This window comes from Haliotis rufescens, unplaced genomic scaffold, assembly GCF_023055435.1.
Source record: "Haliotis rufescens isolate VD_foot unplaced genomic scaffold, xgHalRufe1.0.p SCAF_19, whole genome shotgun sequence".
In the NCBI taxonomy this organism is placed as follows: Eukaryota; Metazoa; Mollusca; class Gastropoda; order Lepetellida; family Haliotidae; genus Haliotis; species Haliotis rufescens.
Window position 1 is genome coordinate 3,988,340 of NW_025963879.1, and position 13,973 is coordinate 4,002,312.

At 39.0% G+C, this 13,973-nt stretch overlaps 1 protein-coding gene across 5 annotated transcripts in view; it reads left to right on the forward strand.

The window, feature by feature from the left end:
• LOC124119209 (puratrophin-1-like) overlaps positions 1–13,519 on the forward strand; it is a 248,489-nt gene extending 234,970 nt beyond the window's left edge. For 4 of the 5 annotated variants that reach the window (XM_048398816.1, XM_048398818.1, XM_048398820.1 and 1 more), the window contains 8 exons: positions 623–766; positions 4,006–4,083; positions 4,611–4,784; positions 5,840–6,017; positions 8,099–8,218; positions 9,515–9,721; positions 10,906–11,081; positions 11,339–13,519. In XM_048398816.1, coding sequence (XP_048254773.1) covers positions 623–766; positions 4,006–4,083; positions 4,611–4,784; positions 5,840–6,017; positions 8,099–8,218; positions 9,515–9,721; positions 10,906–11,081; positions 11,339–11,344 — 1,083 coding nt within the window. In that variant the 3' untranslated portion in view covers positions 11,345–13,519. The remainder of the gene's footprint in view (positions 1–622; positions 767–4,005; positions 4,084–4,610; positions 4,785–5,839; positions 6,018–8,098; positions 8,219–9,514; positions 9,722–10,905; positions 11,082–11,338) is intronic. The other variant, XM_048398817.1, reaches the window with a different exon arrangement.
• The last annotated feature ends 454 nt before the right edge of the window (positions 13,520–13,973 follow it).

Consider the following 13,973-nt stretch of genomic DNA (forward strand, 5'->3'; position numbering starts at 1 on the left):
TGTGAAGCCCATTTCTGCCATGCTATTGATGGAATATTGCTAAAAGCGGCATAAAATAATACTCACCCACTCACATGTATTGCGCTCGCTGACTTGGTTGATGCATGTCATTGAATCCCAATTGCATGGATCGATGCTCATGATGTCAATCACTGGATTGTCTGGTCCAGACTCGATTATTTACAGACCACCATCATATAGCTGCAATATTGCTGAGTGCGGCGTAAAACAACAAACAAACAAACATGTATTGCAATAAAATCACAATAGCTAGAAGAACCCATAATCACTCTTAATAACGACACATACTTTTCCCTTCAATAATTTTTTTTTTTCAAACTCCTAGCTTATTCAACATTTCATTGCATGACATGTCCAGTAACTACTAGATTCAGTAGAGTGTGAAAGATGAGTGAATTAATTATTTGCATCTTTCAAAACTTGATGTGTATTTTCTAGTGTGGAGTCCATTTGAATTATTGATGTTGCAACTTGTCACTTATGTCTTTCCATTAGGCCATGGCCAAATACTATGTATCCATAGTGGATCGTTACACCGTAATGGTGGTAGGTATGTTTCAAGACCATGGTCTGTAGCTGGTCACTGTGTTTCTATCTACAGCAGAAGCAGATGCATCTGGGAGACAAGATGGACTTGGCTAGCTACCTGCTGAAGCCGGTACAGAGGATGGGCAAATATGCTCTGTTACTCAAGCAGATCCTCAAAGTCTGCCCTGAGACGGAACTGGAATACCCGGACCTGAAGGTAACAATGGGACAAGCCAAGACATGTGTGAAACATGACCCCCAACTTCCATCCTCCTCTCTCATGCCTTCTCTCACACCCTTCTTTCACCTCTCAACTCACACCCTTCTTTCACCTTCTCTCACACCCTCACATCACACCCTTCTTTCACCTCTCAACTCACACCCTTCTTTCACCTTCTCTCACACCCTCAACTCACACCCTTCTTTCACCTCTCAACTCACACCCTTCTTTTACCTTCTCTCACACCCTCAACTCACACCCTTCTTTCACCTCTCAACTCACACCCTTCTTTCACCTTCTCTCACACCCTCACATCACACCCTTCTTTCACCTCTCAACTCACACCCTTCTTTTACCTTCTCTCACACCCTCAACTCACACCCTTCTTTCACCTCTCAACTCACACCCTTCTTTTACCTTCTCTCACACCCTCAACTCACACCCTTCTTTCACCTCTCAACTCACACCCTTCTTTCACCTTCTCTCACACCCTCACATCACACCCTTCTTTCACCTCTCAACTCACACCCTTCTTTTACCTTCTCTCACACCCTCAACTCACACCCTTCTTTCACCTCTCAACTCACACCCTTCTTTCACCTTCTCTCACATCCAGTTTTCACATTCTCTCACATAACCTTTATCACAACTGTTTTTAATCAGTTTAGTTTCAGTGTCGATACCATTAAGTCTTAGCATGTCAGTGAAGGAACTAGTACCTGCAATGTCTTCTTAAGTGTGCAGAGTGTTGTCCATAACATGTCCACAATGGTAGATTATGCTATGACATGTCCACAATTGTAGATTATGTTATAACATGTCCACAATGGTAGATTATGCTATGACATGTCCACAATTGTAGATTATGTTATAACATGTCCACAATGCTAGATTATGTTATGGCATGTCAACAATGGTAGATTAGGTTATAACATGTCTACAATGCTAGATTATGTTATGACATGTCCACAATGGTAGATTATGTAATAACATGTCCACAATGGTAGATTATGTTATGACATGTCCACAATTGTAGATTATGTTATGACATGTCCACAATGGTAGATTATGTTATAACATGTCCACAGTGGTAGATTATGTTATAACATGTCCACAGTGGTAGATTATGTTATGACATGTCTACAATGGTAGATTATGTTATGGCATGTCCACAATGGTAGATTATGTTATGGCATGTCCACAATGGTAGATTATGTTATAACATGTCCACAATGGTAGATTATGTTATAACATGTCCACAGTGGTAGATTATATTATAACATGTCTACAATGGTAGATTATGTTATGACATGTCCACAATTGTAGATTATGTTATGACATGTCCACAATGGTAGATTATGTTATAACATGTCCACAATGGTAGATTATGTTATGGCATGTCCACAATGGTAGATTATGTTATGACATGTCCACAATGGTAGATTATGTTATAACATGTCCACAATGGTAGATTATGTTATGACATGTCCACAATTGTAGATTATGTTATGACATGTCCACAATGGTAGATTATGTTATAACATGTCCACAGTGGTAGATTATGTTATAACATGTCCATAGTGGTAGATTATGTTATGACATGTCTACAATGGTAGATTATGTTATGGCATGTCCACAATGGTAGATTATGTTTTGGCATGTCCACAATGGTAGATTATGTTATAACATGTCCACAATGGTAGATTATGTTATAACATGTCCACAGTGGTAGATTATGTTATAACATGTCTACAATGGTAGATTATGTTATGACATGTCCACAATTGTAGATTATGTTATGACATGTCCACAATGGTAGATTATGTTATAACATGTCCACAATGGTAGATTATGTTATGACATGTCCACAATTGTAGATTATGTTATGACATGTCCACAATGGTAGATTATGTTATAACATGTCCATAGTGGTAGATTATGTTATGACATGTCCACAGTGGGAGATTATGTAATGACATGTCCACAAGTCATTACATGAATATATGCTATTCTCCTTAAGCTGCTTGTTCCATCACACATTGGCAGGAATCCTGTTCCACACTTGGCATCCTTCATCACCCCTAATAACCTTTTCAGATTCCCCAGTACTTTTATTATGTTATCTTATTTCCAATATATATGAATTGTAATGAAAGTTTTATTTTCAGCTTTAACATAAAAATGTATGTTTTCAAAATGTCCCATTAAGCTGGGGCATTTAGTCCTTCATTTTCTGCCCTCAATACCCAGACTTTGTAGGGTGTCAGGAGATCTCTTGACCCCTGACAAGAAGGTAGAGTGACCCTCTCTTGTCTTCCGCTTATGTCATCTTTGCCTGGTCCGCTTGTTGCACCACAGCTATCAGACATGTGATATTTTTGTCAAAAGAAGGAATTTTTTCCCCAACTCAATATAATAATTTCTGGTGAAAAGAATCAAAGGTTTCAGAGCTTTAGAAGTTCTCGGCTTTTCAGTCTTTTTAGTCATGTTTCAGTCACAAGCCTGATCTGTATGCTTAGCTTCTTTATGCACCAAGAAGTAGCAGTCTATGTAGGACAGCCAGTAGATTCCTATGCATGATTATTCTCTGTTATTGATGAGTTATGTAATATTAATACAACTTCTATTTCAATTATAAGATGTTTAATTACATGGTAAGGATTACTATTATTAGTTCAACATGGAGTAAAGCTCCAAGTTGGCTCAGTCATGAAGTACTCTTCCATCCATCCATCAGTTCATGATTATTTATGTCAATTAAATATTTTTAAAAAGATATCGTTTGTCTGGTCCAGGCCCGTGTTATAAACATGATAAAGCTATAATATTGTTGATGTGTGTATGGTAGAGAAAAACTTTCATTCACTCAATCAAAAATGATGAAGTCCATCTGTAAATGATTTAGTTTGGGGATTAAGTTTTGAGAAATGTTGTGTATCAACACTGTGTGGTTGATTATTTCCTGTCTTGAACTGTGTAGGAAGGTGAGCAACAGAGTCTGATGTTCCTGGGTGTACCTTACATTTTTACCTGCTTAGGACTGTGGGGCAATAAACAAAGCTTGCTTTTTGTGTAAACAAAAACTATTATTTTGGCACTGCCTGCCCACCTGCACTGAGGTAATTCTTGCTTCATTACAACAATATCTGTGACATGAGAGGTAAGAGACATTTTATGAAGTGGATATGTATGGTCACTGAGGTTTTCATCCATTTGTCTTTATCACCATTTCACAGGCTGCTGAGGAAATGGTGAAGTTCCAGCTTCGCCATGGCAACGACCTACTTGCTATGGATTCACTACGAGAATGTGATGTAAGTACTACCACTAAGTATGCTCTTACAGATTACTTGTGGGATAACAAGCTTTGTCTTCCAGTCATAGAAATAATCTGAATTGTATTGTGATCTGTGACTGTGTTCAAATATATTCAAGCATATAGTAGTGGCTAGTATTGTCACAAAGAAAACAAGACTTACCCAAAGACGTACATACAATATATTGTATGTACTTCCGTGACTCACCATATAGACTGTTTGTCCTTAGAAGTGATTCAAGTTTTGATAGAAGAGAAGTAACTGCTGTTGTAAAGTGGGGATGAGGTAAAATGGCTGCTGAGCATGTGTAGCACTTGGATGGGTGACCTGTTTGGAAGAGTCACTGACAGCTGCAAGCTGGCTGTGTCAGGGCAGTTGTTCAGTCCACCACAACATCAGGAGGCTTCTCTGTCCATATAAGCAATGTATCTTTTTCTTCAGATATGTAACAGGTCATTCAATACTGATGTGTAAAAAAGATGATACAAGTTTGGTTTTGTCTATAAGTTGTGTATTTCATACAGGTGAATCTCCAGGAGCAAGGGAGGCTACTCCGTCAGGATGAGTTCCTGGTGTGGCAGGGTAGGAAGAAGTCACTGCGTCGTGTGTTTCTGTTCGAGGACCTCATTCTGTTCAGCAAGACAAAGCGGGGTCGACAGGGCCACCATGACATCTATGTCTACAAATACAGCTTTAAGGTAGGGTGAGGAAGACTCACTGAGCTTACCCTGAAATATCTGGTGGGAATTTACACTGAATATCATTATCTAGCCCTTGAAATGTCTTTGTGTGTTGAAATAGTGCATTCAGTTACTGCATGTGTCGGTAGTCCTTATAATTTTCCATGCCTTTATTCACAAGATAGTGCGGGCAGTCGGGTAGCCTCGTGGTTAAAGCGTTCGCTCATCAGGTACTAATTAAATTTTCGTTGTGTTCAGCATGTTCAGTATAATTCCTGTCTTCTGAAATGGTCACATATGTTATTGCATTTATTTCCCAGTGTAGGTGATACACTTTGGCCATTGACACACAATTCTGTACACTGTCTTGAATGGTTTATTTTAAACTTCAGCATAGATTGATTCGTACATTCTTGATTCAGTCTTGAAACATTGTGACCGATATTTCGAATTATTTATTTCCTTCAAATTCTTTTACTGGCCCTTTAATTGTAAGGCCTATTGTTGACAGGTACAAGCTATAATAAAAACAAATGTGAAACATTACAACTTGTAACTAAGGTAGTAAGTACATGTTATTACCAACATTATTTTCCGGATTTTAAAAGAAACATCTGTGATACACACTTCAACCTTTTCAACATGCAAATTACCCTTTTACACCATTTACATTTGTTATAGCATTGCTAGTTATGATTTACATGTTGTTACCTATATATTTTGTTAATACTTACAAATTTTATGGGTCCTTTACACCCTACACAAGTTCATTTCATATTCTGTTTACATCCAGGTGCTTGTCCATGCACTGACTAAAACCCGGATGATTAACAAGAAAACCAAAGAAAGTAGAGAACTTAATGAAGCTCTCATAAAAGAATTAAAGTGACTTATCCTCACAAGTGGTAGCCTACATCCAGTGAATGTAAAACATTAAGCCACGCCCACCGTAGCTATGCGGATTCATAGTTTGCACATTAGTTTTTTCGTTTCAAACCTCAATGAACTGAAAAATATACACAGTCAATCCTTAAATAAAGCAAAATAATGAGAATATGTCCTCCATCTTGCAGACCTCAGACCTTGGTTTGACAGAGAACTATGGAGACAGTGGGTACAAATTTGAAATCTGGTTCCGGCGGCGGTCTCTGGGAGAGAACTACATCCTGCAGGCCCAGAGCTCCGATGTGAAGCGGGCGTGGGTCCGTGACATATCTAAGATGCTGTGGAAACAGGCTATCAAGAACAGAGGTAAGGAGGGGAGATAACTCCTGCTAAGTGGGGCTCTCCACCACCATTATTAAGAGGAGATTACATATATCACACAACTGAGTTGCCCACCCGGTTTATTGGATATATTTGTTGCTGACTGAGATACCTTCAGTTTCCTTTGAGTTGAAGAGAAGTTTGTGATAATTGAAACAATCTGATATAAGTTGTTTTTTGTCTCACTGCAGAATGTCAGCTAAAATTCCATGTTTGTAGTGCATGTCAAGATATACTTGAGCAGTTATTTTGAGTTGTCTTTTTAAGTAATTGAGAATTATGAATAGACATATTTCGAGAAATGTTAAAAAACAATTAAAAAGATGCTTTCATTCTACATCTTTCATATGTTCTCCACATCATCACTGGAGGCTACATATTCTTTGTTTGCCTGTGATATAGAACATCAAGTTGTGTATTGATAACTTAAAGAAGTTATACATGTATGCACTCTCCAGCATAAACCAGATGTCAAAGCTGTGGCACATTGCACTCGAAAACTGGTCAAGATAAAGAATCTTGATGGAGTTCCAACCTGATGGAAGTTATAGATTGAAATTCATCTTGTGGTATTAATAATTTAATCTCCTGTCAAAATTTTGATATACATGGGCTTATCCTGGAGAGAGTAAAATCAACATTGTAGACATTGATGGAAAATATTTTAGGTTACACTTAAACCATGGCTCCTTTGTCTTTGACAGTGGTCTAACTAACTGAATTGTTAGTTAAACACCACTTGGTAATGACGGAACTTCTTTTTCCCCCCTATCATTTATCTTGATGATAGCACAATTTCATGAAAAACATTTGTCGCCAGCGGGATTCAAACCCACGAAGTCCGCACTGAAGGATAACAAATGTAGTCTTCTGCCATGGCGACATAAGAAAAAGTTTGTAAAAATTAACAACTAAATACTTACATCAGAACACTAATTGCTTATCCGTTTATGAACTGCAAAATATTTTCGACACTGGGTCCTCATGGTCTAACCTATACATTGACATGCTGCTGATTAATAAATGTTGACTGAACTTTAAGTGATCAGTAAAAAGTATGTCACTTGATAAAAGAAACCGAGTTTAATGATAGTATCTAATATGTTCACTGCATCAGTAATCAGTAACATTTCCTCCATACCAACGTTTGTGACACATTATGACATGTTCTTCCACTCGTAGGTATTTCCTTCCATCAGTGTGTATATTGTATGTGTGTGTAGTTTAGTATTACATCTTTGTACTAACTCTAACATATTGTACTACATCCATATGTCTTTCCCTTCTCTTATACTAATTATAATCCTTGGTGTCATCTGATTGGTTAGTCATGTTGCCACAGTTCTAGATTAACCAATCAGATGCCACCATACTACTTGGCTCATTGGATGTTATGAGGTTAAATTGGTCATTTTAAGAACTTCAAGAATTATACAGATATGTCAAAATATGAAAGGAAATCTACTATGTTATGAGTTTTGAGTAATGTGATCTTCATTTGAGACCTGTTTGGAAATGAACACAGTAATGTGAGGTTAAGATGAATTATTTAGAGGGTTTAAGATCAACTTCGTATTGATAATTATGAAGAAGATAGAATCATCTCTCAACTAATGTCAGTGAATGACGATCACCTTTTAATTAACCTATTTTGTGAGTGAGTATGGCTTTACGCAGCTTTTAGCAATATTCCAGCAATATCACGGCGGGGGGAACCAGAAATGGGCTTCACATATTCTACCCATGTTGGGAGTCGAACCCGGGTCTTTGGCGTGACGAGTGAACGCTTTGACCACTTGGCAACCCGACCGCCCCACCTATTTTGTGAACGGACAATATTGTTTTGCTAATTTAAGACCAGTCAGGGTAGATAAGACATTTTCAAAATTTGTAAGGGTACTAGATCAATATCTCCTATTGCAATGCCACTGCATAGAATGTGCTATTGCTACATACTTGATGACTGGCTGAATTTACCTCACACCTCCATCACCCGAGCTGGCATGTGCATAGTGAAGTCTGTAGCGCTTTCCTCTCACTGTCCCCCGTAATTTCTGTCCTAACAGAGGTGCGTCTTACAGAAATGGCCACAATGGGGGTTGGCAGTAAGCCGTGCCTTGATCTCAAACCCAGCGCTGACAACATACAGGATCGCTTCATCAATGTGGCTCTCGGCTCCAGGGGATGTAAGTGATGGCAGCTGTTCAAATTGTTTTTTAATGTTGATTGATGCACTGAACTGTTATAAGTTCTAAAATAAATGTGTGAATATTGTGTTATGTTGCAGTCGGCAATACATGGCAGCCTGTAAATAACTGCGTTTGGGCAAGGCAATGATGTGAATGATGAAATGAGCAACTGCCACATGTCAGGGCATTACCCAGTATTGAAATTAAATTGCCTTAGTCAGCCTGTACAACAAGCATTGGAACTTGGGACCTACTCTGCCCTAGATCCCCATGGGAACAGGGGACCTACTCTGCCCTGGATCACCATGGGAACAGGGGACCTACTCTGCCCTGGATCACCATGGGAACAGGGGACCTACTCTGCCCTGGATCACCATAGGAACTGGGGACCTATTCTGCCCTGGATCCCCATGGTAACTGGGGCCCTATTCTGCCCTAGATCCCCATGGGAACTGGGGTTCTACTCTGCCCTGGATCACCATGGGAACAGGGGACCTATTCTGCCCTGGATCCCCATGGTAACTGGGGCCCTATTCTGCCCTAGATCCCCATGGGAACTGGGGTTCTACTCTGCCCTGGATCACCATGGGAACAGGGGACCTATTCTGCCCTAGATCCCCATGGTAACTGTGGTTCTACTCTGCCCTGGATCACCATGGGAACTGGGGTTCTACTCTGCCCTGTATCACCATGGGAACAGGGGACCTATTCTGCCCTAGATCCCCAAGGGAACTGGGGATCTACTCTGCCCTGGATCACAATAGGAACTGGGGATCTACTCTGCCCTGGACCACCATGGTAACTGGGGACCTAGTCTGCCCTAGATCCCCATGGGAACAGGGGACCTATTCTGCCCTAGATCCCCAAGGGAACTGGGGATCTACTCTGCCCTGGATCACAATAGGAACTGGGGATCTACTCTGCCCTGGACCACCATGGTAACTGGGGACCTATTCTGCCCTAGATCCCCAAGGGAACTGGGGATCTACTCTGCCCTGGATCACCATGGGTACTGGGGACCTATTCTACCCTAGATCCCCCATTTGGTGCATCAGCTTATTTGAATAATTCTAGATGGTGGTCTTCCAACACACCTACTGAAAGGCGATGAGTGTGCATCAAGTACCCAACAGATTTATCTGGCTGCCATGGTATGTCATGCAGCCCTAGTAATGTGAATCAACACCATTTCCATCAGCCACAGGGTGTTTCAGGGTGCAGCTACATTCAGTTGTTTAGAACTCAGTCCAATTTCTATTTAAACAACAACCTTACATGCTTGTAATATTTCAGCTCGAACACGGAACTCGATAGCTGTATCATCGTTCGAGCACCTGCGTAACGGCAACAAGCGCCCCCACTCCATCATCTCTGTCAGCAGCACCTCCTCCTCCAACTCCAGCCACTCCAGTTTCGGTCTGTTCGGGTCACTCAACCTTGCCTTCGACCCTCTCGACAGTCCCCGCTATCAGAGGAGATCTGTCACCTTCCTGTCAAATGGTGAGATATCAAATATATCAACAAGTCAAAGTAGAAAATGTTATTCATTAACCAATAGCATTTTCAATCATGAAGCACAGATCAATGTATTAGTCACATGGCCATGTTGATGTTTGAGATCATCTTGAAGTAACTGTGCCGCACCCTACAACCCATGCCTGGCAGTGGAACTTCGCACCCTAGATATTATATGTAAATATACAATATTGATGAGAAATGTCTCCATAAATATGTGTTCATTAATTCAAAACTCAAAGTTGAGCAAGATGTGTTTCATTTGATTCAATGGTAATGATCACAAATTTATCTATTATTGCCAGTATGTAGATGTGGTGATGTTCCCCTATGATGTCACTTTGTGAGTTACATCCCCACAAGCCAAAGAGTATTTTGAGCTGTCACCTGCCATTTTTAGTAAATGATGTTCTAAAATGAAAGAAACTATGTTAGACTTGAACATTCCAACCTTAAGGCAACTGACCATTGGGTGATCAGGAAGCAGCATCTCCTGGGGGAGCCAGTATTGGATATCAATGATAATAGATCAGACATGTGATATAGACTTGGACATGTGATGAGGTGTATCATAACATGATGAGATAGATCATCAAACATGACAAAATAAACAATCAAACATGACTCAAATCCTGACACGATAAATAGTTCAGCATGACGAGATGAATTGCAATATAAGACATCAACCATGGCGACACAAGGCATCAAAATTGACAAGAGACATCAAACATGTCAACAAAAGTAATCAAACATGACATTGAATTGTCAAACATGGCAATATAAGGCATCAAACATGGTGACATAAGGTATCAAACATGGCAACATAAGTCATCAAAACAAGGCAACATCAGTAATCAAACATGACAACAATTTGTCAAACATGGCAACATAAATCATCAAACATGGCAACATAAGGCATCAAACATTGTGACACAAGGCATATAGGTTACAAATCATCAAACATGGTGACATAAATTGTCAAACATGGCAATACATGGCATTAAACATAGCATCATAAATCATTAAACATGGCGAACATTAGGCATCAAACATGGTTAGATAAGTCTATATAAATGGCAAGATCTTTTTTCTTCCAGTAGCCGTGTTGAGTGTATTGATTGGTGTGTTTGTGCAGACCCTGTATGTATATATTTTTTTCTGTGATCCAGAGAGCGGTATCGGTACAGACATTTCTAGTGGAGAGGCAGACCCTGGGGGAGGAGGGGGTACTGAGGGGGGAAAGCCAGGTCCAGAGGATCTCACTCCAGTGTCCTCAGCAAGGTCCTATATTGACTACATGAAATCCAGGGTGTTCAAGCAGAATTATGAAACTGTTGTTACAGATGTGAGTATTTTCTCAGTAAAATCTAATTATTTCATTTGAAAAAAGTACAAATGCATAAATTAAATAACTGTTTTGACCCTGTCTGAAGATTTATTTTGATTAAATGTATTGTTAGACAAACATTATCTACTAATTGTAATCAGAATACACATTTGAGGAATGAAAAATTGTCAAAGCCTAAAAAGGGCTCTTACCATTAACACACAGGACAAACTGTCTAACCACTGCCATCATTTAATGTCTGTTTTCGCCCACAGGTATGACACTGTGACATCAGTAAGATCTTGGTGCTTTCAAATTAACACCTCCCACCCTTTAGTGGACTCTTCCACACAAGACAAGGAAGGGTCCAAGGTGCGAAGAAATGGGTAAAGAGGAAGAAAAAACAGACCAAAGACAGAAAGGGTTGATCCCGTTACAGCTTTGCATGTTGTGTTGGACTTACAGATGTGATCAAAGTGCTGTGCAATGCAACTTCTTGTCACAGCCTGAAGATTCACTCCCACTTATATATTATGTAACTTAAAACTCACTGTAATAATTTTAACCAGTGTATCAATATAAATATTTACATTATGTGGAGTGTCGAGCAGTAACATACTAGTGTAGGCATGTTTCTAAAAGGAGCTCTCTTCTCTGACAAAATAGTATTGAATCAAACAAGGTATGGAGACCTGTATGGGCCTGTGTAGACAAGCATGTATGTATATGTGTGTAGGTCAAGTGGTCAGTTGGTGGGTCTCCATAAACAACACACACTCATCTTGATGCTTCTGGGTCCCGATCCACAAAGCTTTCGTAGCTACGACCTATCGTAACTGATACTTTATCCTAGGTTTATGAATGTTGTAGCAGTACAACACTTCGTGGATCAGGCCCCTGGTAAAATTGGTGTTTCTTATTTTGCCAAAGAGTTTGAGGAAACCAATAAGCCAGTTCTTTTAAAGTGAAGCAATTTTTAGACTTTAATGAGTAGGTATGGACAAGTGTGTGCTGGTAATACCAAGAGAGGGGAAAGCAAAAAGCTTTATTATATGTGAACATAGCCTACCAAAACATGTCGCAAAGTGGCATCAAAATGGCTGCAAGCTGCAGTGTTCAGATTGAGAACTTACGGCTTGTCTTGTTGTAGTCAGGTCATGTGACAGTGACTACTGACTGGCTGAAGATCAAATGTCCTTGGTGATGAACTGTATGTTTTGTACATCTGTGTAGATCATTATGGCATTCTGAAATGTATGTCAATTCTTCCGTCATTTTATATTTGGTCTTCTATGACAGATCTTTGTGTATCATAGTGACATTATTGTACAGTCAATGCAAACTATATATCATATACGTATCGTTTGTGACGCTGATGCAATATCTCGTTAATATTTAAGAGAGAAAAAACACTGACATCCTGTGTATATTTTGCCCAGTGTATATGTGAGCCATGTTTTGGGGCACCCTTGCTACCTCAATATATAGTTGCATTTTCCTGTAAATGTGTACCAGCAATATGTGTGGTTGGATAGCCTTTTGTTTGTGCTTTTGTTTATTTCTTCTTGTTTGGTTGGTCCATTTCTTCTTTCTTTCAATTAATTACAAGATTTTATGGTTCGCTTTGGTCTCCATTTTGTACTTTCACTGTAGCTTTTCACATTAACATATAATTTATCTATTGAACTCTTTAAAATAATATCTCTGTTGGAATTGTATAATTGTAGAGCCATTTCTGTTTTCCTCTGAGTGCTCTAATCTTATGTTTAAGCCGATACTAGTGGAACCACACAAATTTGATTGGAAAACAATGTATTTAGCGATAGTCAGAATCTATGGAGCTTTGATTTATACAAATTCAACATCTGGTATTCTCACTGTACACAGTCCTTCTATGTCGTCATAGAGCTGATATGTGGTAAAACGTGTGTGTTCTTAGGCCAACAAAGAGCATTTTGCATCAGAAGCTTATTTTCAAAAGGACCAAGATACCAGGCTTTGGTTTTGTTTCTTATGGGCAGAACCCTTGTTGGCCTAGTTTAGGCAAGGGGAGTGCCTCTTCTTATAGAATGGGGACAATGTTGACATTCATTTTTAACTGGGAAAAATAAGATTGTTCACTAAATATTTTGCCTGGCTTTTTCTTTGATGACTCATGATGAACATTTATTTTTAAAACTTGTCATGGCCTTATACAAGGAATCAAACATTTGTTTCAATTTATATGACAAGCTCTTGTTTTGAGCTGCTTTTGTGCTTAGGGAAGTGTCAAAAGTGGTGCAGAAACGCAAGGTATGTTCATATGGGAATTTCAAGAGGGGTTCTTAATGTCTGCAAAAAGTTCATACTTTGAATCAATGAATGATAGAAATTATTAGCACACTTTTGACAAAACCTATTGTTTATAATGAGCTTCCAGTGTGTTTTGTGGCATTTGTTTAAACCAAGGTGCCTTCCCTTATCTAGAAAAAACTATGTCACTTTGACTTTACATGGCTGCCAAAGCACATTGAACAAACAATAGCAAATATTTGTTTGGAACAAATTTGTGTTGCATATTGTGTATAAAACAATGTATTTGTTAAATATTCTCAGAATTTCACATATTTATGTGAAAGCAGGGTTGATCTCTGCCAACAGAGGCCACACAGAACGAATATCTGATACAAGGTTCCGTGATAGATTTTATATTTCACTTTCATAATTGTTTATTGAGGAAACTATTTTGAAAGTAATTTAGCTCATCTATATTACCATGTGTTAAATTACACGTAGCATTTTTTCTGCTTATTTATGTCATACAACTTTATAGAGAAACATTAACTTGCCGGCATTAAAATCGAGCCTAGGACAAATCCTGATTTGTCAGTCCTGGATGAAGCCAAATGCTCAAACATGAAACACTGTATC